Source organism: Telopea speciosissima, chromosome 5, assembly GCF_018873765.1.
Source record: "Telopea speciosissima isolate NSW1024214 ecotype Mountain lineage chromosome 5, Tspe_v1, whole genome shotgun sequence".
In the NCBI taxonomy this organism is placed as follows: Eukaryota; Viridiplantae; Streptophyta; class Magnoliopsida; order Proteales; family Proteaceae; genus Telopea; species Telopea speciosissima.
The window spans coordinates 18,006,884-18,034,590 of record NC_057920.1 but is presented as its reverse complement, the minus strand read 5'-3'; the positions used below and the strand labels follow the sequence as shown (position 1 = coordinate 18,034,590).

Sequence of the window (27,707 nt, the reverse complement as noted above, 5' to 3'; positions counted from 1 at the left end):
CTAGCCGTTAGATGCGTGCTGGATGCACTGGCATGCTGGAGAGGATTTTTGTGCGAGGGACCAGACTCCTTTCGACAACAAGAACAGAACATATTCTGGAAAACTATATCGAGAAAAATAAAAATTTCTATTGGCAAGTTTGAGATACAAATACAGAAACACTGTCTAAGTTTATTGGGGATGCTCAAAGATGAGATCAATGAAACCCAAAAAAAAACCAAAACTGGAAACTGTGTTTTACATGCTATCTATCTGGTCCACCATTACACATGAATGAAATTTTTTTTTTTGATCATTACAACAATCGTGGTACACACGGGCAACATCTTACCTTACGTACAAAACCATGGAGAGGTATATAGTGAAGAAATAAAAAATTGGAAACTTTTGGAAGGAAGAAACACATGAAAACAATAGAGGCTTTACATGGTGGTTTCTTCATCATATAATTAAGCAGTTCAAAACCATCTCTATAGTATAGAACCACAGAAAATCCTACATCGCTTAGATATGTGAAGATATATGCTATGTCATTCCTTGTTTGGTATGACGCATTTTAAAGCCGTGAGCTAGAGATGTCTAGAAAACCCCAAGTGATGCAGAGCAAGGTGAAGGGCCCATGTAACAGCAAAAATTGGGAATGAAAGTTGACTGTTTCGGGGTCTCCATAGGCTCAATGGCTGGTTGGTTGAGATAGGCATACTTGCTCTTAGTCCACCTGTGAACAAGTACACTACAAGTTAAAAAATCCATTTTCATGAGTTAAAGTCATGTTCACCCATCCCCTGGATGTCTTGGATAGAGTAGTAATTGGCCTTGTGGACAAATTCAAAATCCCCTGATATTAAAGATTTCATATTTTCTAGTGTCAGAAAATTTTCATATTTGAACGGATAATCAAGCTTTTCTTAAATCCAAAAGGGGTGAAGAGAATCCTAGAAGGATAAGATGGTACAATTTTATTTGTCAATATGAAAATTTTGTTTAGCTGATTACTTGAGCAGGGAACAAAGCTAAAGTAGTTATCGCAAGAAAGGGGCGACCAGATATGGGTCCAAACAACCAATTAAAATCCTCTGCAGTACCGGTGGGGCGGCAGTGCCGGTACTGCAGAGGATCCTGGTCCGAACTCATGTTACAGGAAAGTAAAAAACGTTTTAGACAACATCTTAGTAAAGTATCTGAAACATTGTGAAAAAGACAGCTTTTCAAAAACTCATTTTCAGTATTGTTAAAAAGACAAATTGAGATGATGATTTTTTGTTTTTGGATAAAATCAATGAATTTCTCAAGCTTTCTAAGCACCTTGAAAGCTTATCTGCTTATCCTATTTTCCAGCGGATTAAACAAATTTGATTATATGAAAAAGCAAAATATTTATTTCCATCCGAAATATTTGTAAAAATAAAACATTTTTGTGATAAGGAACAATATTATAAACTTAAAAATATTTTTAAAAAATATTACAAGTTTATTTATAAAAATCAGTTGAATAATCATAAATTGATTTTTTTTTATCTTGAACATGAAATATGGGATCTTCATTCAATCGAATGGGGAGTAGTTGAAATTATTGTTTTTCGAAGTAATTCATGGCAACACCTCATGTATTTTTCGACTTTTATTAAAACCATGATCCTGCATGCAACAAAGCATTGGAAGTGTGAATGATATTTGGTTTTCAAAATTTTGTTCTATTGGTTGCTGACAAAGAGAAAAATTCTTTCAACCCTATAAGATCTGGCCGGCAGTTGGATTTAGCATTCGAAAATGACTTCATTGGTCCAGAAAAAATGGAAGATGATGAGCCCGCTTGATAACCTTACAATAAACAGTTTCTGGTGTTTTTCCATTATGAGAAACGAGAAAACACCCAAAAACCGCTTGATAACGAAGTGTTTTTGGAAACATAAATCAAAATTTATGCTCCCTGGAAGACTTTTGACAGAACATGTCCAACATGTTCTGTCGTTTCTAAGCACAAGTTGTAAAAACTGTGCCCGATAAAACTATCCAAAATCGATTTTTCCCATCAACTTACCCCTCTCACAAGCTGCGGGAACCTCCAACGAAGTTTAGATCTCCTCCATCGCTCTGCTGCGGGAATCTCCAACGAAGTTCAGATCCTCCATCGCTCTGCTGCAGGAACCTCCAACGAAGTTCAGATCTCCTCCATCGCTCTTCACCAGAGATTGAGCGGTTCTCCGCTTCACTTCCATTAACGTTCTCTCTGATTTCTCTATAATCTCTCACAGTCTCATTTCCTTTGAACAATCGGAGCTCTCTAGCTGAAAACTCTGAGATTATAAACCTTCTATGCGATTTCTATGTAGATCTCTCACAACCTCAATTTCCTTAATCCCCCTTTCAACACAATTAGAGATTTGAACATGAAATCTCTGAGATTCTTGAGTTCAAATTGTAGAAAAGACGATGATTAAACCTTGACTGCGATTTGCATGTAGTCTTTTCTTGTCTAAGGGTGCTTCAGCTATCAATTCCCATCGTTTCGGCTCTCCAACAGGGTGCTTTGATATTTGTTTCGTCAGCAGCTCAAAATCCTCGTCACTCCACTCCTTTTCCTCTTCAACCACAAACCCATTATCGTTACATGCAAGATTCCCACTATTTTTCTCGAATTTCTTCTTTGAGTTGTTAACAGTCGCAACCACCTGTAAGAATCAAAGGGTTTTGCGATTTGGGGAAGAAGCTCTCCGATTCCTTTTGTTAATTAACAAAAAAAAAAAGGTTTTGATTGTTTCCAAGAACAGGTTTACCAAACGGGTCAAAAACGGTTTCTCAGCACAGGTTTCAAAAAAAATTGTTTAGCTGTTTCTCAGCACAGTTTCGAAAAAATTTGTCCAGAATCTTATTACAGAGGCTTATTGATTGAACTCCATGAAGTAGCCAAAATTTCTTCAATTCTTTCAGAAACACTGATGGAAGACACATTTTTGTTATTGATTTAGAGATGAACTATATGTCAACTCCACATATGGAACTTGAGGTAAATAATCTCATAGACCAATGTGCTCGTCTTGACAAATTAGACGTGCCGTATGAACTTTTGTTTGAAGTCGAAGAATTAATCGACTCTTCTAGGCTTCTCCTCAAAGATCAACAAGCTCACCCAGTGAAAATGATATTGAAGCTAGAAATATCGAGAACATGCAAGAACCATGACTCGAGCCCATGTGACATTAATGTGAAAACCATGTGATAGACCTCGTATCTTTTGGACGATAACAAGATTTATTGGAAGATGGAGACTTCTAAATCAATGAATAGTAAACAACTACTCATGACACGGTGGACTCCCTTTAGAATGACCAACATTTCATTCTAAATCAATGAATAGTAAATAACTATTCATGACACTATTCATATGAATAGTTAAACACTATCATTTACTTTTTGTAATTGTAAGATCAGAAATTACAAGATACGTAGATTTCAAATTTGTTTTACATCCACTACTTTCCATGTTGAAAAGATTTACTCAGTCCCCAAAATTGATTAATACTCATGCCAAGCAAGAATTAAATAATAATAAACTTCCAAAATTGTTCCAAAAATCTGTTTTAAACTCTTAAACCAAGATGGGGAACATAGGAGGGAAGGGACACACAATTTTCTCTACCTGTTTTTTTTTTTATGAGTTTCCTTCCACCAACTGTGAGATTCATTCACCGCAGGGTGAAAGAGGGCGGGAATAGGTATTGGGAGGGTATTTTGGAACATACCAAAACCCTAGGAGGGGTTGGGGAACCCGATTTCACAATTTTAAAAACAGTTAAATGAGCTTGGAATAATTTTGGAAGTTTTCTTTTATTTTTTTTCCTAACATAACATGATTACTAACTGGATTAAGCAAATCTTTAAAATAGAAAGTAATGGATGTAAAACAAATTTGAAACAGAAATTCTGTTCTTATCTAGTGGCCAAACACATCTCTGCTTCTTACCCTGAACCTGAAGACAATGTTTGCAGTTCCATGCTCATTGCTCTTCTACCTATTGTTTACCTATTAAATCCCAATCCATTGCAATTCGGCCCCTCTCTCTCTCTCTCTCTCCCCGGATTGAACAACACCAAACAAGTTGGTGGATTGGTGAAGTAATGGTAAAGTGAAGTTCTCCATTACTTTACTTTCCTTTCCTTGTCATTTACCCCAATAACGATTGAGTCCCATCCCCATAATAATCTCACCCATTGATTCCACTAAACAAACCGGACCTAAGAGAACTTGTTTACAATGAAAGGAAGAAGCCGTATAAATAGAAAACAAAAGTTCTATTTAACATTTGGGGAAAGGTTTCGTACACGGTCGTGTAAATCGTGTACGTAACTTTTCTCCCCTTTACATTTTGCTTTTCTCCAAAATTATCTCCCTTTATTTTTTGCTTTTCCCCAAAATTACTTTTCATTCACAATTTTCTGTCTCTCCTCTATTCTCCTCTCTCATCCATCAAAGGAAAATTGCAGACCCTTCTCCTATGCTTCAACTCAACCCAGCTGGAATCAATTGCTAGATCTCAAGAAGCATCATCGTCCTTCTATGATGTAGTGAGAAATGCTTCGTCCCTTGCCAGCCACACCGCTTGCACATTCATGGGGTGTACCAATTCGTTGTTGCAAACAGTTACTAGCTTCATCGAGCTTAGTCCTTACAGGCCTTTCGGAACCTATGTTTTCCGCACAGGGAAGGGAAGAATGTTCACCGTCAAGAACTCAGATGCCATTCTCCAATTGTTGTTTTATAGTCTTCAATTGGAAAATCGAGAAGCACTCATGGAAGTTGCTTGTAAAGTTTCAAGGACCATCTGCAATATGGGAACGAAATCTCAGTCAATTTGGGGAAGGAAGATGTGGTTGATCTAGAGCATCTTCTACTGCAACTTCCTCTATCTTCAGCAGGTGCTGGTGGCAATGAGATGGAATCAATCGAAACGTCCATCAAGGAGCTCGGACTGGTGAGTTTTGCTATTCCCTGTCTTTTTCCCTTTCTTCCTTCCATAGCTCAGGCCATTTCTGTTGAGCTTCTTCCCACCCAAGAAGTGAACCCTTCTTCTCTGGATCCCAACTTGTAGATAGAGTGCCATAAGCAAGTCCAACCCCAGAAGTTCCAAAGGCAAGTGATGCCATCAAGAAAGGAAGCCAAAGTGGTACATCCCACACTTGTTGTTCGTTGAGTTCATCAAATACCTGTAACATTGCTAGACCAATTCCCATGAGAGAGCCCACGAAGAACAAGATTCGAACCATCATTCTCTTGAATATAACCTTTGGAATCGTATCGTTATCATCATCATCTTCACCATTATTATCTCTTTGGCTTCTCTTGTTCTCAAACACAGTAACTGAGTCTCCACCAAAACCTTTGGCTTCTACTTGTAGTTTCAATGTTCTTTGAGTATTGATCAAAGGAATGTGTTTGGCGGTGGTGAAGAGGAGAGTTGGGCTTCTTTCTGTACAAAAAGGGGAAGCTCTCTTAAGATGGAGAGGTGGAATTCCTAACCAAAATAGAGTTTCCATGTTGTGAAGCTATCTGCTCTTGTTCTGCCACCAATCCATGTTTGTATTGTGAACGCAACATCAGAATCTTATCTAGAAACGATGAATGGTTGTTAATTGAGATATTTTGAACTTCTCTCTCTTCCTGAATTACTTGAATAGACTCTGCTGTGGTTACCACTTTTTTTTTTTTAATTGACTAAATTGTCCAAGATTAAGGAACAATAGGAATTTGTTCTCTCCTGAATTTGTCCCCTTCTTCTCCGGCTCCGTTCAGTTTGTTCCCAGATGATTTCAATGGCGGTCGGCGATTGAAGTTATTGAATATTGATTCAAATACCTCGAGTTGATCCTCTGCCACGGGTGCTCCCTTTTTCTTCTTCTCCATCTCTCGCAAATTAACGAGAATCGCTCCTGTAAGTTTTTTTTTCTGTAAATCTAAACTTATATCTCTCTGTATATATAAAAATTAGATCTCACGGCCAACCTCAAAGTTTATCTCCATCAAATAGATTCTGCTACTGAAATTTTCTAAATTTGAGTTTCAGAACAATGTGCGCAAGCTCGTTGATTTGCTATGGCGGTTGAGAAGAGGGGAAGAAATGAAATGAGAGTTTTTTGTGACCAGAATTTATTCTCTCCGATCGCAGAGAGCGTCGCCGGCGGTGCTACTGCTCACCGTGTCGTACTTTCCTATTTATGGGCTTCTGGGTGAAATCAGTGGCGGTCGGAGAGACAGCGGTGGTGATGAGGAAATTCGATTTGGGAAGATGATGGAATCGCGATGGGTTCAAGCTGGGCTGTTAGGAAGGGATGTGTTCTTCGAGAAGACCACTTTTGTCAAGTGGTGGGAGAAACTTCCTTCTTATCTTTGCAATGGAACTAGAATTGCTGCACTAGTGCAAGGGGAGGGAATGAAACTTTCTTTTTCTGCAGATTCAATTCACAGAGAGCTATAAAAGGGGAAAGGTTTCGATTTTGGTCTTCCGGCAGGCCGTCGTCGCTCCCGCACGTAGTTGTAGAGAGGAGGTGAATAGAGACGAGAGAGATGAATAGAGGAGAGAGAAAATTATGAATGAAAAGTAATTTTGGGGAAAAACAAAAAATAAAGGGAGGTAATTTTGGAGAAAAGCAAAATGTAAAGGGGGGAAAAGTTACGTACACGGTTTACACGACCGTGTACTCCCTTAACGTTATTACAAAAAGTGAATGAATGTTATGAATAGTTATTCACTATTCATTGATTTAGAGGTCGTTTTATTGGGAGTCCACCGTGTCATAAATAGTTGTTTACTACTCATTGATTTAGAAGTTTCAATCATCAACGAATCTTGTTTTTGTCCAAAAGATGTGGAATACATCACGTGGACTCAAGTCATGGTTCTTGCATGTTCTCGATGTTTCAAGCTTTAACATCATCTTCGGTTGGGTGAGGTGGTTGGTGATGAAGCTTGTAACATTTTTTATGTCTCGATTAATTCTACTTAAAAAATGATATCAAATGGAGCATGGAGAGTTTGTAGATTCTGCCAATTTGTTAATAGGAGATCTACTTCATTAACCTGTTGTTCAGATATTTCATAATCAATAGGCAAAGTAGTAGCAAAGATTCGTTGTCCATTAGTAATTTTGAAGATAGTGCGTATCGTGTTATAATCTTCTGTTATGTCATGTGACTTGGCTAGTTGACGATGACACATTGTATGTTAGCAACTTGCCCTAAACAATCAATTGTTGGTGGTCCTTGGTAGTCGAACTCATGTGCTTGATATAAGAGTCAGAATTGATATGGTTGAAAGAACTATTCTCGTTGCTTCCATCCAAGAATACCAAAGATATGGAAAACCAAATACCTTTCAATTTTTTGAAACATGGAAAAACAAGATTGGAACGGAATATCTTGATGACCCTTCTCATTTATGGGTCTTGAAAGAATGATATGATAATTCTTATCATTGGATGTGTGGTAAATGATCTAGATAAGCCACATGTCAAATTTCAAACTCAAATTCAATCATATACCCTCTCATGTATGTCCATACACCCTCTCAAAGTCCTTTGCTTCCTATTATAGTTCTGATTTATTCAATGCCTTATTTTGCCACTTGACAAACTTCGATCAGGTTGAAACTTAACATGTCAGAAAGGAACCTTGGGGTCTTATTGGGCCCATTTTGAAATGCTACGTGGAAGATATTTAGTCCGTCTAGAAAACCTTATAAGTAGATCACCTAAAAAACCTGTTCCCATATAATAATATGTAGAAGGTTTTCTAGTTTGACAGTCCACATAACCAAGCCTTTTTTGAGTGCCTACCTTTGCTAAATGGAAGATATGATTGAGTTGCAATTTTACGAATAAGTAGACCCCAAGGTCCCCTGCTCACATGTCAAGTTTCAGCCCAAACGGAGTTTAGCATGTGGCAAAACAAAGCATTGATAAATCATAAGAGATCCGAAAGTGTGATCAAAGTATCAATAGGTGCATATAAACATACACAGGAATACATGTCAATACATGAGAAGGTAAATGATTGAATTTGAGTCTAAAATTTGACATATGATCTATTCAAACCATGTCCTAAGCATCCACTAGTCGAATTTTTCATTTGACCCTTCCGTGTGGCAGACTTAGGTTCTGCATACCAAAGACACCCTTCCCTCGTCTACTGACCCGGGAAAGGTCTTGGGCTGGGTATGAAAGATATGGTGGCCGGCCGTCCTTAAAAGCACCAAGGTTTAAAAAACAAGGAATGAAAGGAATCAAGTACGAGATTGGTTTTTATCGATTGCAACTCATCCTGGAATAGGTGGAATTAGATCGGAAACAGTGGAGTCGTCCGATTGAACTCGGAATCGATTAACTCCAATTCGATATGTACTGAGTCTGACTGAGTTAGACCGAGCTCAGGTGAATCTAACCAATTCCGACTGAATCCGATCAAGTTCCGGCCAAATCCAGGAGTATTCGAATTGGAATCATGAAGACCTATTCCGTACCTGATTTCCAGTTTTTAAACCTTGTAGATGAGAGAGAGAGAGAGAGAGAGAGAGAGAGAGAGAGAGAGAGGGTGTAGTGGGTATGTATCTTACGGTGAGATTACGGGCTCTGATACGAGCGGCAGCCTTGAGAGCAGATAGGAGTTGATCCTCTTCCTCCATGCGCTTTTGCATCCAGAACCTAGCGATCTCCTGCTTCGTCACGCTCTGTACACTACTAGTCGTTGCAGCTCGTTTAATTGCCGCCTATGATCTTGGCAGCTGCGACGGTGGTGGTGGTGGTGGCGACGGAGGACTTATCGGCAGTGTCTTCTTTACAACACCCACCTTACAGGCCACATCCATTTGCTTCATCTGTTTATCTTCCAAGCTAGCCTTCGTTTGGTTCCAACTTCTTCCTGGTTCTGAATCTGCAGGACCTTGTAGTCGGTAGTGACTAGTGATACTTTTTGAGAGACAAATAAAGATGATAAAAGGATTCAAAAGAAAAGCCATCACTATTCCCACCCCACTCACCCAACCACCACCATCATCATTCCTTCCATGCTGAGCTACTAATCTTACCTAACTTTCAAATGTGACCGTCGGATCGGGTCATGCAATCTCCCCACTATCCTTCCCTCCCTTCTACTATGTGGTCATTTTAAGAGGGCAAAATGGTAAATTTAATCAAAGGGAAACTGACTGGTTGGTTTGTAGTTTGTTTGTAAGTTGGAACTCTGGAAGATAAAGCTGCATGCTTCCCAACCCTTTTCAGAATTTCTTAAGAATGTTTCCTTGCCTCTTCAAGTCCTTGGATTCAGGTTGAATTAACATTTGGCTCTGCCAATTCGAGAGAAATTTTGCCCAAAAGAGTATGAAATGCATAAACAAGATAGCAAGGAAAATGGACTACTGGAAAATCCTCATCATATGAAGCCCCACAATAGATTTTCTTTGTCGTCCCCCCCTGTGTGGTAGAACCCCAATTGATCAATGAATCTCAGAATTGGCGTTCCTCCCTGCGGTGACTTGGTCTGTATCAGCGTGAATCCGATTATGCATATTGTATATTGTGTATACATCTTACAGATGATCCCTCTGATTCAGCAATGTACAACTGAACCTTCCTCCACTTCAAGCAATTGTGTGTATCTGAAATAGAAGAGAGAGAGAGGAGAAATGTTCAGGAACTAAGGCTATCATGTGAATTCATTCAATCACTCACTTTTCCCAATTATTACCAATTCTAGGTTTACATGATGTTATGACCTTTATTCCTGCTCCCATTCAGCATTCATAATGATACAAATTCCATCTTTCTTCTTTTAGGTGAGGGCCTGAGGTGGGATTAAAAAAAAAAGTAAGTAAAAACTTAAACATAGGCAGGAATGGTTCTCATTGCCCTGTATAGATCGGGTAGATTAAGAACTTTCATATGGGGCTTTATATGCTTCTCATTGCCTTGTAGATCAGGTAGATTAAGGTCTTTCAGACAGGGTTTTATTCTCTCCAATTGATGCCTTTGATTTGGCTTCACCCCTTATTTCTGTAATTGTAAGCTAGAAATGTGGATCATCATTACAATAATAATAATAAAAAAAAGACGTGTATCATCATTTCAAATACATCTTTTAAATTGAATATAGATTCTGATCTGGTCTTTTATAGACTGCTTGATTAAAATTTAATCGTAAGTGACCAAGACAGTGGATGATTAAGAGGGTTCAGTTCATGATTTTCAAAAAGGATTACTGCATATTTACTTATCAGAAGGGTGATGATGAACAAAAACTACACAAACTAAGTAGATTAAAAAACAAAGCTCAAAGCCTCATAACATAAGATGTGGTTACCCCTAGATGGTATTGGTTGCATTTAGGGGCAGTCAACCTGATGAAGTGTTACTCTTGCAAAGCTGCCTGGAAAAAGTAATTCTTCTAGAATAAGAACTGATATAACTCAAAGGGGAAGCTACAGAGTCCACTCAAACAAACCTCATCCCAGCTACTTGGTAACATGAATCCTTTTTATTCCAATCTATTTAGGACCAAGGATTTCTGTTATTTCATTAGCAATGTCATTTTTTATGACAGCTTAAACCCAAGTTAATTCTGGCTTTCCTTTTAACACCTTCAACTTGCACCCATATTACTCTTTACTTCTCTGCATTGCACATGGCTGAACAGTCTCAATTGATTTTCATGCAATCAAATACTGGTCAGAAGACTTGCAGAAGTTTATTGAATTCTTTCTTTGCTTTTCCCATTCATGTCACATTATTTCTATTTGGTAGTCACTTCCATTGAAATTAGAAATCCAGCACAGCAAGGCAGCTGTTTCTCCCCTGCCACATGATGCCGTACTGCCATTACAATCAACACTCGAGACTGTCAATGTAAAGTAAGTAGCAGACTGTGTCACTCAGACCACTTCCCTTACAAGATTAATTCTCACCTTTACCTGCAACAAAAATTTTAGCCTTCTGCATGTGTCTCACTCCACCTTTAAAAGCTATCACAGATTCACAGATAACACAGACTCTTGCGACCCCCATTTGAGAAATCAACCCATTCCAACCTAGCAAAATCTTTCCTAGAGAAATACAGTTAATCAGCATACTTTGTGGACATTATCAAACAGTGGGTTTTACTTAGAAAGATTCTATGACCCCATTTGATGTGGAATCCCCAAAAATGGGAGTAGAAGAGAATCCGTTAGGCTCTGTTCTATAGTGCCTGGATCTCCATTTCTATCAAATATTGTCTTCCAAGTCCCAACTACTTACTTTGGCTTCCAACAGATGCATGAACTGAAAATGTGCATCGGCATGTAGCTGGTTGGAACAGGTTCTGCTTCCTGCCACTGGAGGAAACTGAACTGTGATTAGGATGTTACCATGGATGAATTAAAATTAAATGTTTATTTGAAAGTGAAGTCAGTTGGAATGAAAAAGAAAGAACAAATGGAGGAATTTTCAATGTGTTTTTGGTTGAAAGTAAAGCCAATGCAAAGTGTATTGCAAAACATGTGGATCCCAAAGCATAGAGAAAGTAAGAGCTGAATATATTTTCAGTTGCATTTCCGCTGAAAACGATAAATGGTCATTTTAGGTAAAGTATTAAACTCAACTCAACCTTATCCAACTAAATGGGTCGGCTACATGGATCCTTTTTCTTCAATCAGCTCTATTCATAGTCTTACTTGTTACTAGTCCTAAGCTATGCATGTGTTTCCTCACCACTTCTCCTAGAATCATTTTAGGTCTACCCCGAGCTCTTTTAGCTCCTTCAATCTGAACCAAATCACCCCTCCATATTGCAGCATTCAAAGGCCCCCATTGCACATGTCTATGCCACCTCAAACAACTTTCTCGAAAATTGTTTGTACCGGAGCTACTCCTAAATTAGCTCTAATTTGTTCATTCCTTATTTTATCTTTTCTAGTTTTACCACTCATCCATCTCAGGTCAGCATGCTCATTTCAGCTACACTAAGTTTGTTTATATGTTGTTTCTTTACTGCTCAACATTCAGTTCCATACATTATTGTCAGTCGTATAACTGTCCCATAAAAATTCCCTTAGAGTTTTAAAGGAATATTGTCAATCACACAACACTTAGGATGCACCCTTCCACACCATCCACCCATTCATAATTCTTCCTGTGACCACATCCTCTATTTCTCCTTCTTTATTTATGATTGAACCTAGGTACCAATGGGGGGGGGGGGGGGGACCGTGAGGCCCACAAAAATTTGCATGACACAAAAACACATTGAAACTGATTTTCAATATAAAAATGTGTTGATTCTACTTTTGGCAATTTTGACTCAATAAATTCCATTCAAACTAACCAAATGGAGACTAAATCTACAACAATTGTCCTCCCAACAGACCAGATTTTGCACTCCTTAACTCTTCTAGATGTCTCCCAGTAAATAATCTTCCTATGCAATCAATCCTCAGATTCCCCTCATGAACTATTATTAGAATACCTTGGTTGTTTGTAATACTAAGAGCAACAGATGTTGCATCCTCAATCCAACTTCTCAGGGGCACTTTTAGATCCCCAATGAATGAACCTAAACTAAGAAAACAGGAAAGATCCACAGTTGCCAAGAAGAATATTTATCCCATGTAAATAGAAATTTTAACACAACCCCTGATCACATTCTAATACCCAACAAACAAAAGACTGGAAACCTCAAACTTTAAGGAAACTCCTAATGCAGATAACATAACCAACGAGAAACAAGAAATGAATAGTTATATACCTCAAAGTATTCAATTTTTCTTGAGCACTAAAGCAAGTCCTCTAGCAGTACAAGTCCTTGAATTATAATTTCTCCTGCTTACCCACCCAAATCCCATGCTGCCAATGGTGAATAAGGGAAATTAAAATAGAAATGAAATTGAAACCATTCATAGTCCACTGATAACTGGGGAAAGCAAAGCGCCAACGATCTTTAATTCAGCAGAACATGGAAGCCAGATTTTATTAACAGAGACAATATTGATGTATTCTAAAGGCAGAATCTCCAATTTAAACAACTTTCATTTTGCATATCGGATTTGAGTTTGGAAACAGCCTCTCTGCGAATGCAGGGGTAAGGTTGCGTGCATCATGAACCTCCCCAGACCCCGCAGTGGCAGGAGCCTCATGCACTGGGTACGCCCCTTGTTTTCACTTTTGCGTATGGTATTCTATTGTATAGACAGTCAGATTCATGGTTCACAATTCATATTATATAGGGTGTACCTAGTGCACGAGGCTCCTGCCACTGCAGGGTCTGGGGAGGGTCATAATGTATGCAGCCTTACCCCTGCTTTTGCAGAGAGGCTGTTTCCAAACTTAACCCGTGACCACTTGGTCACAATGGAGCAACCTTACCATTGCACCAAGGCCCACCCTCATTCTTGTATCTGGCATACACCACCAAAATTTCCTTTGGGTGCATTTTCAGGCACAAGTCAATGTCCAGAGAGTTGGATCAAATGATTGATACACAGTATAAGCCTAAGTCCCATTTCCATAAGCATCCTCTTAGTGATGCCAAGGAAACAGGATTGTACTATAGGGAGTATATGACGCCAAAACTCACCAAATAACAGAAACTCTAGTCAGGGTTTGAGAGATTAGAATCATCATCCGATTTGGCCTGAGTTGGACATAAATCTGCAGGAATTGGCCAAAAAGCCCTAAAAACCCTGAACAACAGATTCCTCAAACCCGGACTGTGGTAGTTATGAATCTCAACAAAATAAATAAATACATAACACCAATAATTAAATCATGTCCAGTTCACAAAGCAATTATTAGAAAGATGCAAATAAACAAGTCAGCCACCCATTGCAAAGTCATGCCAAGCTAGAGTTTTGCAAGTATGAAAACATCTGATCCTGTAAAAGTTGGAAAGCCCAACATGGTTTACAATTCAATCTGACACATTTTAGTCAATATGTAATAAGCAAAAATAGCCCAATATCGCTTAATTAGCTGCTCCATAGTTGATGAGGGCATTGGTTATATTCAGGTTCTCATTCCATCATCACATTTCATGGTGGAAATAGAACCTCCTAAAACTCAAAATAAGGCATAATTGAGAAAACGACCCTCTGATTCACTCCTATATCCACCCAAAGGAAAATAGAAGGCGATCTCAGGGACCAATCTATAAATAGGCACATCCATAGACACAAAAGTAAAGCAGCAATAAGTCACACACAGAATAACACAGGTACACAAAAAAACTCAAAATCAAGAACTGAAAAAACTGAAATTAATCTCAATTGAATAAGGAAACAGGAAACTTTGTATTTTATACCAATATCTACATCAAGGAGGAAAAAGAAAAGTAAATGGACAACAGATTAACGAATTAACCCTTACAAAAGTACATAAGTCGTAATATCTTCCACAAACCCAGCAATGGATTACAAAACGATCGAATTGCAATAAAACCCATATACTAAAACCTAAAACTCAGTAAGAAAATCTAGGTTTCTGATATAATCTTGAGAGCTTTGATCTTAAGCCTGTACCTTGGTGCCCTAGGAATAACCTGACTTGGACCCATATGCATCTGACCAGGACTGTCAGTGAGAGGAGGACCATCATCGTAAATATTCCCAACAAGATGACCACAGCTGATGCACTTGATCTTGGTTCTCTTCCTTTGAATTCCCCAGTAATTTACAGTCTCAAAGAAAGGTATTAATTTATCTTCTTTCTGAAATCTGAATTTGGTTTCATCAATTGCAGCAAAAGAGAGAGTCCCTTTGTTCCCAGCCTCGAAATAGAAATCGGGAGGAAAGAGTTGGCTGTTCCTTAGATTCAAATCCGCTCCGCATTCCACACAACTGTAAATTGAAACCATTGAATTGTTTAAACAGAACGAAGAAAGAAGAGGTTCGAATGATAGAGGAACAGAAGCAGCGAAGAAAGAGAGGAGCTGAAGTTCGATATATAAAGCAGCGAAGCCGACCAACTAACCTTAAGACCAAATAGAGAAGGAAAGCACAAAGAAACTTCCAACCATAAAGATTTGACTCAATCCACCAATGATTACATGCCATTTTGCATTAAACCTAATTTTGAGTTTCTGGAATCTCACCGAACTCCAAAAATTAATCAGCAATGTCAAGTTCAAATTTAGTGGTCAATCTTCTGACCCATCAGTATGCGATCCACGTATATTTCAAAATAATAAAAGAAGGGTAATCTTTCCCGACGCTATGGCTAGTGAAACAGTGTACTCCACTATGTATTTGTACCCTATTTTGGTCAATAGACAAGATCAGTAAAATTGGATCCTGACCAACATAAGCTAAGAGAATTCGGAATAGGTTGGATGTTTCATTCGGGCTAAGTCGAGGAATTTGAAATAAATGAGCCGGTTCAATTAGGCTGAGATAAGGTAGTTGTTGTAATATGATCGAAATGATCACAGTCGGTCTTCGAAATCTCAATACAGGCGGCCATAATCAGTTAAGAATAGAAGTTACAACCGCTGGTTGAAAACATGGAGTTTAATCAGTTATAAAACCTTTCAAATATAATCGAAGGATTTGAAGAAGAGAGATTGACCTTTTCGTCAAATCAATAACCTAAATCAATATTTATCTTTTCTTAGGAGTAGGAGTAAGTTAATTTAGCCTTAGTTCTCAGTTCTTTTAGTGTAATCATCCTTTCTCGGGGTTATCCTTATGCATCTACTTTGTTCGAAAGAATGATCAGATTAATTCCAGTAATCTATATTTATTTTTTTAATTTCTTTTTATTTTTTTCTTGTTAACTTGTATAAATTGAAAGTCCTTAGAGCAATTGAGGTAGGAGGACGACATTCACTTAGAAGAGGTCAAATCAGTGCTTTAATCAAACAACATTCCTTGAGTCCCTACGACTTTGGCACGCTTGCACATTGAACAATGATCTCAAGACCGAAATTGTGGCAAGCACTCTGACAATTTTACCTTCACAACTGTTTTTGATGATATGGAATGAGGGGTTAATTAATGTAAAATTACTCCAAATTGTTATTGATCTGACATCATAGGAGCTAAAGTGGAACAATATATTTAAACATGCACAAACATTATATCAAACTATTTAAGGTGTGTCAAATAAGCTTAATACCCAATCGATGATCATCATCTGATCAGTATTAGACTAATCAAAAAAATCCAACAAAATACAATACTCTACTAATACAGTTTTTACACAAAGGCAATGAGTCCACCAAAATAGAAAATCTTACAGTTCTATAATCTTGTTTGGGTGGAGCTACTCTCAAACTTAGACTTTTCAATATCATGATCACTTTCCAAATGACAGTGATCAAGCATCCTCACAATTGCTTTTCCTTGGTAGTAATTAAACCTTTACACATTTTTCGGACTCACAACCAACCCAAGTGTTTCCCGAGCTCACACACTAACCTGATTGATTTCCAAATGGTACAAATCAAACCTTCAATATCACGCAATAATTAGCCATTGCAGATATACAAAACCTTACAACAACTCTTACAAAGAAGAGACCTCAAAACCTCAAGAGGTAGTTATGCACAACAAAGAACATTAGGATGATTCTTAATAAGTTCTAAAAACCCAAGACTAGGTAATGCAATTAAGTCCTAAAAGTCCGTGTGAGATACCTCTAAACATCTCTTAAAAAGAGGAAAAGGAATAGCCAAAAAAAAAATGGTTGTTAGAGTCTCTAACGGCTCTTTTTTTAATAGAGCCAATCGACCCCCTTGGGAATTAGTCATTACAATATGGCCGCTGGAAATGTTTTGGTAAAGTGAACAGTAGATGGATGAATAACCCGGTCAATCAGACTTCGTCCAAACTTTTTCCACAAGAAATGGATAGAAAAGAAAAGAAAAAATTCAATTTTTTTTGGAATTTGAGGAGAGAGATAGACACATAATTCAATCATTGAGTCTGATGATAAAAAACTATGATGACACAATAATTGATTTATGTGTCTATCTCTCTCCTCAAATTCAAAAAAAAATTGAATTTTTTCTTTTCTTTTCTATCCATTTATTGTCAACCAAACTTAACCTTACTTAGTCCCAATTTTAGCCTTCTCGAGAAACTTCCGACTTCTAATCGGTTGACCGAACCTCATCAGTTGACCTTTTTGGGCCAAAATACTTTTGACTTTGGCTAGTTTGATCTCCAACTTGTGTTGGTCAACACTCCTAGTCTCATATACAAATTTTAGTTCATAAGTTTCCCTTAGTGGTAAAGTCTCCAAACAAAAGGTTGAAAAACTTTGTCAAATTTGGGTGACTTATTAGTTGTTCTTGAGATCTAAAAGCTACAAGATGTAAAAATATAATTGCAAGATATAAACTAATTCATAAGTCTTGAACGCCAATGTAAAACACTAGTTATAGTTGTCCATTGCCAATCTTGCTTTGAAGCATTTGATCTTTTTGAAGTGATTCTTGAAGCTTGATCTCCAATTGTAATGCTTCAAGCCTTCATGACTTATTGTTCGAGCTTAACTTAAGATCTTCAATTTAAAGCTTGACTCAGCGATTCCTTTTCACTTTCTTGGACTTGCCATTTTGCAAACCCTTGATGCTCGAGGATACCAGTTAACCACTTAAACTTAGGGTTTTTCATCACACAAACACAATTTATTAATCAATCAGAACATTCACTAAATATAGTGTTTCAACATATATTGTTATTAATGGCCAATTTGATTTAGAATGACTGGAGGAGCAACAAATCAAATTGGTTTCCTTATGGGTTCCCCCATCTTGCTGCGGGGTATTTTTAATGTTCTATTTCCATATATAGTGACTTAATGGAACAACTTTCAAGACATTGGTAGGAATTGTAGAAAAATGAGAACATAAAACGATACAGAAAAGAATGGAAATCGCAAACAACAATCACACAATGCACGTAAGGATTTACTTGGTTCGATAAAAATGTTTACGTCCACGATGAAAGATATGCTTCACTAATAATGGAGAATATGTTAAAGTCACTCGTCTTAGCACTTCTCTCAAATTATAGAGAAAACCATCTTGCTACAAATATATAGCGAAACCCCAAATAGGCACGTATTATTGAAATATCCATGTAGCCTTAAAAAAAAATTCTCCCCATAATATAACGAGAATAATTATCAACAAAAAATAATAAATATCAAGATCTAGAGCTGGACCCCACTTCAAAATGAACTAAATCAAAAAGTAATGATGAAAATGAAGCACTTTTGTTATCTTCCCTTTTTGAACACCTTTAGTTATATGTTTAAGTTGTTTATTTAAATGGAATAGGATGTAAAAGGGACAACATTCAAATGTCTACAATTGAGAATGGGAGCTAGAATGGGTCACAACGATCATAGTTTTCGGTATCGATATTGGATTAGTTGTATCGGTTGATCCCTTTCAGTAGATAGAGACTGATACTGATACTATACTGATACATATAATTGATATCAAAGAAAAAAATATTACTTTTTGAATTTGCAACCGATTAGAACAGATACTGTTTGGTATCATATTGACCGATGTCGACAGTGATCAATATTTGATCTGATACTGTGAATAAAACTATGACTGCAAAGACAACGATCAAGGTTTAGTTGAGGATGATAATACAACCAACATGATTGATCGAACGAGGAACTTGTTGGGCACGTAGAAGTAGTGGAGAGATAATAAGAAAATACAAAAAAAAATAAGGAATGAAAATAATAGAGATAAAATATGAAAAAAAAAGATAAGATTGAATTTACAGACGAAGCAATGGCGTCTTGACTCAATTGTAGGTGAATTCAATTAATATCTCCTTTAATTCCGTCATGAGATCAGTCAATTAGGCAGCTCGGGAGTTGACAAAGCTAGGAGTTACACAGCCATGCTTGGGTGGCACAACCTAATGAGATGTCTACATCCTTTTTTTTTTTTTAATTTTATGGGAAAGAAAATTTAAATTAAAGAAAGTCACGAAGTATAAGCGGCTATACAACACAGTAAGTGGGGAGCAGCAGCATAAAAACCTTTAAACCAACTACTAAAGGGGATATCGGGGTTAGTCCTATAGGAAATATTAACAGATTTAACAGCTATCTTGAGACAATAATCCAACACCTCAAATGGCCATGTTGAGAGGGATGGAGTTGGAAGAAGTCCGGGTAACATTGTATGTGATCACCAAACTTCTTTTAGCTTCGCTCCTCTAAGAGCAACAAACTCAAGAGCGTTGAGGATTCCAATGAATTCAAGTTCCAAAAAATAATTGTTGTTACTCCGACCAACGGTGAGAAAGAGATGTCTACATCCTATTGATATCCTATTGATATTGATATCCTATTGATTTGTGTATTCTTGTTATGCTTTTGTTGTGGTAGTCCTTGGGCATGACTTTGGTAAACCATTATCCTTTTGTTGGAAATCCCTATTCTTTTCATTTTGTATAGATAAAGACAAAGTTGTTATTTATTTAAAAAGAAAAAAAAATTAATTTAAGACCCATTCCAAACAAAACAATAGGCAATGAGGAACAGTGAGAGCATACAATGTTGTAAGACGTTTGAGCCGTTCAATTTGAAGAGGGATGGAGCCATCAATTGTTATTGTGAAGATCGCTGGGGCCAAAAAGATTTATAGTCAAAATATCAGCCTATCAGCCTATTTCATCTTAAAATATTAAATAAAAGACTTTTAAAAAAATTAAGGTGATCTTTTTCTGCGTCACTTTCAACAATTAGATGGGCATGATCGTGTATGAATACAGGGCTCCTCATCCCCATTCAACGGTTGCAGGCACTGAATGATCGTGCATGAAATATTTTGTCAAAAGAGTTTATAAGGTAGGCATAAATTAGGGTTGCAAGTTTAACCCTAACGGCCCGAACCTGAACAAGGCTTAGATTGAGATATCCTGGCCCTGAGGGCGGGTCAGGGTTGGGAATTTCTAGCACTGAGTCAGGGTGGGGCTGGGTTGGGCCAAGGTTGAGGACTTGAGCTGAGCCCGGCCTGACCCAACCCGACCATGTCTTCTTCTTCATGTTCCTTCTTTTTTCCTTTACCGTCTTCTTTCTTTCTTCTTCTTCCCAACTTGGCCAGCCCATGCATTTCCCTCCCCCCTTTCCCCCACCCCCCCCACCCCATGGTTAGGGCCAATTAGGGTCAACCTGACCCGACCCTGAGGACGGGTCAGAGGTTGGATTTTTCTGGTCTTGAGTCAGGGCCAGGCTGGGCTTGTGCCTAGCTAAGGGGACTCAGGGTTGGGCTGGGGTTTTAAAAGACCCGACCCAACCAGACCCTGTTTCAGCCCTAGCATAAATTATACTTAGACAAATAAATATGTTCCTTTGTTTTTGGATTAGCAAATTTGAATACATGACGCATAATGAATAAAATTATAGATCGAACGCTCCACATTGAGTGCATTTTTGTTGCCTTGGATCATGTAAGGTTTATGTATTTGTGGATCGCATGTAGATACATGGTTCATATAATATGACTTGCCTAATTCAAATTTATTATAATGACATCTTACGTTTTACATCATATTTTACCTCCTTGAAACAAACAGTGGAGTTCCATGAAAATATTTCCATGTCTTATGCTTAAACAAATGGAGGCCAAGATAGTTTGCATTCACATCCATAAAAAATGTCATGCCATGGAACTCATAGTTCCGTGGTCCCATCAAGGATTAAAAACTTTGAATCGGCATTTGGATAGATCCTCGCCAATTTTGATCCAGATCCTATAAGAATCGGCCAAAATATGCCCTAACCCTAGACTTTGGAAGGGTTCAATCAAGCAGGATCAATCAGAATCAGGATTGGCCACAACAGATTTGGATCCAAATCGGCTAATCCGATTCCACTTCTTTAATCCTTGGTCCTCGCTTTCAACCTGGTTGAAGTATGGAATCATGAAAGTTGGAATCTGGGCCTCTGAGGTAGGCTATACCAATGTCTATATAATGAAAGGAAAAAATCAATCTGAGGGCAAAATGGCAACTTTTAGGCACTCTTTGATTTAATTTTATTTCTCTTTATCTTCTATTTTTTAGAAATATATAGTTTCTTAAAATAATTTTAAGGTGAAAAATAAAACTTGTTTGATTACATTTGTATTGAATAAATTATAAAATAAAAAAAAAGTAGACTCCTCCAATCACACCTCTATCTACCAAGCTTTGTACCATCTCTAGCTTTGAATCAACAACCTTCAAGACCTCTTGCAGTGATCAGAGGTGTACCCGTTTGAGGACAAAGTCATCTTATTCATGACCATCAACAATTTTCCAACTTTTCTTCTGAATACACTATGCAAGTAGGTGTAGTTTTCTTCTCCTACAAGTATTTTTTTGGAGAAGATTATTCGATATCATTTGATAATCTTTCTAACTACATCTGGCTTCTCTGGCCAGGTATGTGGGATTTCCTGTTGATCAGAAGAATATAACATATTGAAAGAATATAAATATGAGATCATAGCGGAGCAATAATAAATAAATTTGAATAGGTCAAGAAAAAAAAAAACTATTGCAAAAACAGGTTTTATCAGACACCTTTACAATACTAATAGTGTTCTATATATGTTATTGGAATAGGTTTATCAAACACCATTTTGCAACCCAGAAACGTTATTCTACAAAAAAAAACACCAAAATACGTTCTGATGAGAAACGGAACAAAAACACTCGTAACGTTATCAAACGGTGCCTTAGAGCAGATGTTTTATGCCAATAAAAATCATCCACACAATCTCACCTCTTTATAAATTTTAATTTACTATAATTTATATAAAATAGAAATATGCACCATAAATCATACCAAACACCTGGAAAAAGAGAAATGTATTTGATAAATAGATATATAAACCATACACACCAAAGAAAGCCTCAAGTACTTTATACATTATAAATAATTTATAAATAGTCTTCCTCGAGTTTTAAGAGGCACAAGTTTCTCAAACCATACATATTTTATCAACTCCACCAAATGTTTGCTGGTGCTTGTGAACTTGTCACTTCCAGTAGCAAAGAAATAATACAATTCAACTCTACCGATTAATGGCCCTGCATATCAAGCATTTCATCCAGACCTTTCAACCTCTCTAATCCTTCGCTAATCAAAAAGCGTATCCTTTGCTTGTTGTCACAGTGCCTGTTAGTCTCCATTTCTTGTCGAATGGCCTGCCTTAAATCATCTGTCAAGACAGTTCACAGTTCAGGTAAAGAACACCCTTACAATTATATCCTCCAAAATAAAAAAAAATGCTATGGAGAAAACAGAAAATGTCTGCTATTTATAGATGCCCATTTTAATTGAAGGGGGAAAAAAATCAAATAATCCTCAACAGTGGTGCCTATTCTACAGATAGCTGGACATCTTTAGGGTTTACAAAAGCTATTTAATTAGTAAAATGATTCTAATTAGAAGCATTACCTCTGGAATGACTAGGAGCCCGTCGAGCAATTCTCAGTGCTTGTCTGTAGAGCTTCAGCACCCGTGCACGGAGAATGAAAGCCTGAAAGTCTAAGGAGAGAACCATAATCGATTCTCTTCCAAAATAATGAGTTTTCATGTCACCAGTATGTTCACATTCAGAAAGAAGAACATATTCAAGTCACAATATCAACTGCAACTATATCAATCAGTCCAAAAAACTGCACCTATGTCACTTAGAAACTGAATTAAACAAAAACCGCACCCATGTCGGTTAGAAACTGAATTAAACATGGATTCAATGTAACTACTGTCCCTTCAGCCAATGCAGAAGTTGAGACTTTACCATCATTTGGGGGGGGGGGGGGGGGGGGGAACTTGTACCAAAAAGATGAGGAAATTCAGTAAGATGTCGGAAAACAACTTATGAATGAGCAGTACTTAAATTAGGGTGATAGATTAAATTTGAAAGTTTTACATCACCCTATAAGCCATACATGCACAGGAATATTAGGAGTTTAGATTCACCCTGTCATGTGCAACTTAATATTTAAATTTGCAAATCAGATGATTCTAAGCACTTGATTTACTACATGCAAATAAATGGTCAGTAAAGAGTACAACAACAACAACTCAGCGTTATCCCAACTACATGGGGACAGCTACATGGATCCTTGCCCTCCAATCAGATCTATTCGAGGTCATACTTGATACAAGGCCTAAGCTATGCATGTCTTTCCTTACCACTTCTCCTAATGGTCAGTAAAGAGTATGCTAATAAATATCAAAAGAGAAGTTCAAGTCTCGACACTAGAACTGTACTTGAATTAGATAGCTGGAGAATGGGATATTGTTGATGGGATGGCACCTACGGAATGACAGATCCAGTAAACAATTCACAAAGAGGAGGCAGAATTGTTATATCAAAATATCTTTAACCCACCCCACCCCACCCTCAAAAAAAAAAATAAAATATATATATATATATATAAAACCTTCTACCCAAGTATTCCTATTTACTAATTTAATAAAGGATTCATGAAAATAACCATGAACTTAGCAAGAATGTTCATTATTTGAAATTCATCCCCCCCAAAAAATGTTCATTCTTTACCTGTTTTGCAAATAAAAAAGCACAAAATAGTCACACATTACTAAAATGAATCAACAAGTGGTTTATTTTAAAAATAAATAAAGAAATAAATAGGAACAAATGTCTCTTTAGAAATTAGAATAATGAGACTGGTATTTTTTTACCAAAAAACTAATGAGGCTGGTATGAAGCAATAACAATATAACCTTCCTCATCTAATGGAATGAGAGGGTGAAAGATATGAGCAACCTCAGAGAAAGCACAACCACAAATTCAGCCATGCAGCATGAAGTATCACATCCATCACAAATAGTTCAATCACTTCCAAAGATAAGCATTAATCAAAGGTGCAGGGAGGGGATGATGCAGATACATAACCAAAACGGGCTTGTTTTATTAGGAATAAGCCTAGGGTTGGGTTTTGTACATGTTGGGCCTTTGGTCCATTGGGTTTATAATGTAATAGGCCACTTTAATGGGCCTAAAATATGGGTAGTAAGACACTAAGACTGCATACGAGATTTCCTTTATTAGTTACTTAGTTTCTTTTAAGTGTCTTTTGGTATAGTCCAATTGAACCGGTTCTATGAGGTTCAATTTAAGTTGCAATGTTTATTTGTTTTGCTAGCTAATAAGTTAGTGAAATCCACATCAGCAAGACTGATTGTGTTATGTACTAGCTAGAGTCGGTTATGAGCTCTCCCATTCCAGCTCTAACTCTATCTTTAATTATTATCAATAAAAGAAAGTACATGGTTCATTGTTAGCCAAAGCTTTTAAAAATAAGTTGTTGCTGTTGCTGCTGTATTCTCCATTGAAAAACCCCTTGTGTGATCAAGGTTTAGATTGGTGTTTGATCCAATCGAACAACCTTGCGGTGTGAAGCCCGGGTGTTTAATTTTTGTTTATTCTTGCTCTTCCATCTTTCTTCCATTCCATCGATTAAGTTACTGTTCTACAATCAATTCTATTGCTTAAAATCTGTCCTCTTGCATGTCTACGATCTTACATTACATTCACCATTAAATTGCTAGATTGATTGTAAGGTATTGTTCTGATTTCTAACTGTTCTCATATTCTTGCAATTGAATTCTTTCTCTATCCAAATCTGTAATCAATTTCAGATTCTGATCTTGGATTGGTTAAGTCCTATTTCAACTAGGATTCATACGCTACACTTTTTTGCATGAATTCTGATTAGAAGCAATCCAACTGTTAGAATCTTACCACATTTAGACCTAATGTTCATCAACCCTAATCATAAACTCGATTCCAGTTTGGAGACATTCTGATTCAACCCTTATTTGCTGATCTAACCATTGGATCAATCTCAGATTCTCAGCAAACATTCTGTCCCTTATTTATTGAACTCGATTTGAATAACAGTGTTCTGACCATCTGATTTGCTGTTATATAAAATTTCCCATATCAGAACTTATTCTTGATTGAAGATCTTGTCTTTTGGTACTTCTTAAGTCTTCAAATTCAGTACTACATTTGGGGATGGGGGATAGCAAATGAAGGATGGCACTAATGAAAAGAGTTAGACAAAGATTATAGAGTTGATTACATCCTCCCTTGAGACCCAAAGAGTATGTATGGGGCACAAGCATATATGGGACCAGAATCAGGGCTTAAAATTTCAACCAAACACAACCTAATAGCAACTTGACCTTGCCATGTTGATCTCAGGGAAGCACTGACATCAGCCACCTAAGAGCAACTCACCCCAAATCATACTATTAATTAGCATATAACTGTGATAGCAAATAAACAGTCTTGATCAATCAGACAAGTCAGGAGCAACATTAGCACAATTGTACAAGTTTCAAGTGGTGGACCAGTTGGCAAACCAAAACCAAGATTCTTTTCCTTAGTTGGAGAAGTATTAAGTCTACCATGAGATGGAAAAGAATGAATACACCAAAAAAGCAAAGCCATTGGGAGTTTTATTCTCTCAATCTCTCTGAAAGCACAAATTACATCTCCCCAATATTCCAATCAATCTTCACTTTAGACACAAACACACTTTACAACAAGAGGCCCGAGTAACAGCCACCAAACCAATGCATCAAGTTATCATTCCATTTAATATGACAGCATAAAACATGGAATTATTCTGTAAACATTAGCTTAAGTAGAACGCCAACCGTTTAAATTAAGGCATAACATTGACTGCAGCAACTTGCTCGAATTTGAGAATATGTTACGGCCACCTCAATAACTTTTTCTTTTTATTAATCTTTTTTTGGGAGGGTGTGTGTGTGTGTGTGGAACTGATAGATTGTTCACTATAATACAAAATCCAAACCAGGCATTAGGGTTCCATAAAATTAAGATGTACGTACAGAAAGTTTACAAAGAACCCATATGAATTAGGTCTAGGGTTTTCAGATTGCACGAGAAAAAGGTCTGAAAAATATAAAAATGTTGAAAGAAGAAAAAACAGATAAATGAAGGAAACAGAGGCAGGGTTTACCTTGGAGCAGAAAAGCAAAAGCGAGATCTTTCTTCAGTATCTGGTGGATGAGAGATCTGCAGAGATCTGCAAGGCCTAGTTCGTGAATTCCAGAAGACTTAAGATCGTTTATTCTCCGCTTTCTTTTGGCTACAGATTACGGAATCAATCGTCACTGATCAAACCAAACCCAACCCAAAATTTGACCGCAACACCAATGTCCCCTGTTCGTCAGGTCAGGAATCGGATGCCCAAAGCCACAAAACCCTACCGGTTCTCTGCCTCTCTTTTTCTGAACCTCTTTTGGACCGGCTCTTTCAAATGGGTGCCACCGGTCCACCAAGAACGCTACCCGGTTGTGTAGCCTTTCCAAGCACATCTGTAAGTGGCGTACGTACGATCCACTCCACCCATACATTAAACACAAAAAAAAGGAAATTTGCATGTACCTTCCCCGAGGTATCAATTATTTACAAAAACACCAGTGAGTTTTGGATATATATGCATGCCACCCTTACTTTCCAAATTATTTAATTAGTAAATCCAGATACCCAGTCTCTTACCCAAAAAAAAATAAAAAAAAAATCCAGATACCCAGTCCGTTAACCCAAGATTAAAAACGTTAAAATATATCATAAAAAAAAAAAAAAAAAAAAACGTTAAAATATATTATCTATTAACCAAATTGCCCTTTCTGCTAAACTAAACCTCTTCTTCCATTATCTCTTCAAGTGCTCTTCCAAAGATGTATTCTTTCCATCCAATCCCTCAAGGTCATGACGTAGTTCGAAGATTAGGGAGTCTTTGTGTCGGACTTGAGACTGTAATTTCTCCAACCGATTTTCATGATCTTGGATCTCTGGACGTAGAAGAGAATTTCCATATGAGGAATCACAGTTGGGGTTGGTGATTTTCTTCTTTGTAGGAGATTCTGATGTAAGAGAGGACTTTGAGTTGGGAAACAAGAAGGTCATCAAGGACTTTGAATTTTTTAGGGTTTAAGGGAATGTGAGCCTCTTGGAATTGATGTAAGCTAGGTTCTATATATATTGTAAACTTTAAACATCACCTATATTTTGTTATATAATATATAATATATTATATATGAAGATAATAAGTGATATAATATATTTTATTATAATATTATTTTACGTAAAATTGATAATTTTCTCCCCAGTCCATTCCAGTCTATGCATTTCCTTCCCCCTCCCCATGATTAGGGCCAATCAAGGTCGGGCCAGGGCGGATCAGGGTTGGATTTTCCAGGCCCTGAGTCAAGGTTGGGTCGGGTCTGGCCCAGCTAAGGGGACTCAGGGTTGGGTTAGGATTCTATAAAGCGTGGCCCAACCTGACCCTGTTGCAGCCCCAGAATAGATCATTTGCACATACATGCTGGTGAACATATATCTCAGAGCCAATCACATGTTTATTTTGTTTCCATAATTACCTATCCTTCCCTATTAAATGGCAAAAATAGGACAGATGATTGCCTCTCACACCTCGTGCAGAGGAACCGAACTCCAGGATGGTAACTTCGCAACCTCCATACGTTAGCATAAGACCCAAAAGAAGGCGGTCCGTGTTAAGCACATATAACGGCTATTTTTTTGAGTCTAGTTCCTCTGCACATATGTGTGACCGGTAACCACTTGTCCCGTTTTCGCCACAAGTGGTTACCTCTCACATGTACGTTCAGTCGTTCACCTGCACGTACGTGCG

The 27,707-nt window shown here is 37.4% G+C and overlaps 3 protein-coding genes and 1 long non-coding RNA gene across 7 annotated transcripts; 1 reads left to right on the top strand and 3 right to left on the bottom strand.

The window, feature by feature from the left end:
• Positions 1–4,467: 4,467 nt before the first annotated feature.
• LOC122662007 (uncharacterized protein PAM68-like) lies at positions 4,468–5,557 on the bottom strand. The gene has a single exon (XM_043857546.1). The coding sequence runs from the start codon at positions 5,533–5,535 to the stop codon at positions 4,984–4,986; it is 552 nt and encodes a 183-aa protein (XP_043713481.1). The 5' UTR covers positions 5,536–5,557; the 3' UTR covers positions 4,468–4,983.
• Positions 5,558–8,688: 3,131 nt separating this feature from the next.
• On the top strand, positions 8,689–26,897 carry LOC122662012. The gene is made up of 3 exons (XR_006332956.1): positions 8,689–8,818; positions 15,467–15,479; positions 26,886–26,897. It is a non-coding gene; the product is annotated as an uncharacterized LOC122662012 (long non-coding RNA).
• Positions 14,233–14,885, bottom strand: LOC122662010 (peptide methionine sulfoxide reductase MsrB-like). 2 transcript variants are annotated; one of them, XR_006332954.1, is made up of 2 exons: positions 14,437–14,885; positions 14,233–14,361 (listed from the first exon to the last, which is right to left on the bottom strand). XR_006332954.1 is itself a non-coding variant. In XM_043857549.1 (2 exons), exon 1 carries the CDS (start codon positions 14,867–14,869, stop codon positions 14,489–14,491), a length of 381 nt encoding a protein of 126 aa, XP_043713484.1. In that variant the 5' UTR covers positions 14,870–14,885; the 3' UTR covers positions 14,233–14,364; positions 14,440–14,488. The 2 variants fall into 2 exon arrangements, 1 of the variants encoding a protein (XP_043713484.1); XM_043857549.1 differs by having other exon boundaries at positions 14,233–14,364; positions 14,440–14,885.
• On the bottom strand, positions 21,906–26,085 carry LOC122662011. 3 transcript variants are annotated; one of them, XM_043857551.1, is made up of 3 exons: positions 26,010–26,085; positions 22,438–22,553; positions 21,906–22,198 (listed from the first exon to the last, which is right to left on the bottom strand). In XM_043857551.1, the coding sequence occupies exons 2-3, from the start codon at positions 22,541–22,543 to the stop codon at positions 22,059–22,061; spliced, it is 246 nt and encodes an 81-aa protein (XP_043713486.1). In that variant the 5' UTR covers positions 22,544–22,553; positions 26,010–26,085; the 3' UTR covers positions 21,906–22,058. The 3 variants fall into 3 exon arrangements, with proteins under 3 accessions (XP_043713486.1, XP_043713487.1, XP_043713485.1); XM_043857552.1 differs by having other exon boundaries at positions 22,438–22,545; positions 26,010–26,024; XM_043857550.1 differs by lacking the exon at positions 26,010–26,085 and having other exon boundaries at positions 22,438–22,608.
• Positions 26,898–27,707: the final 810 nt, after the last annotated feature.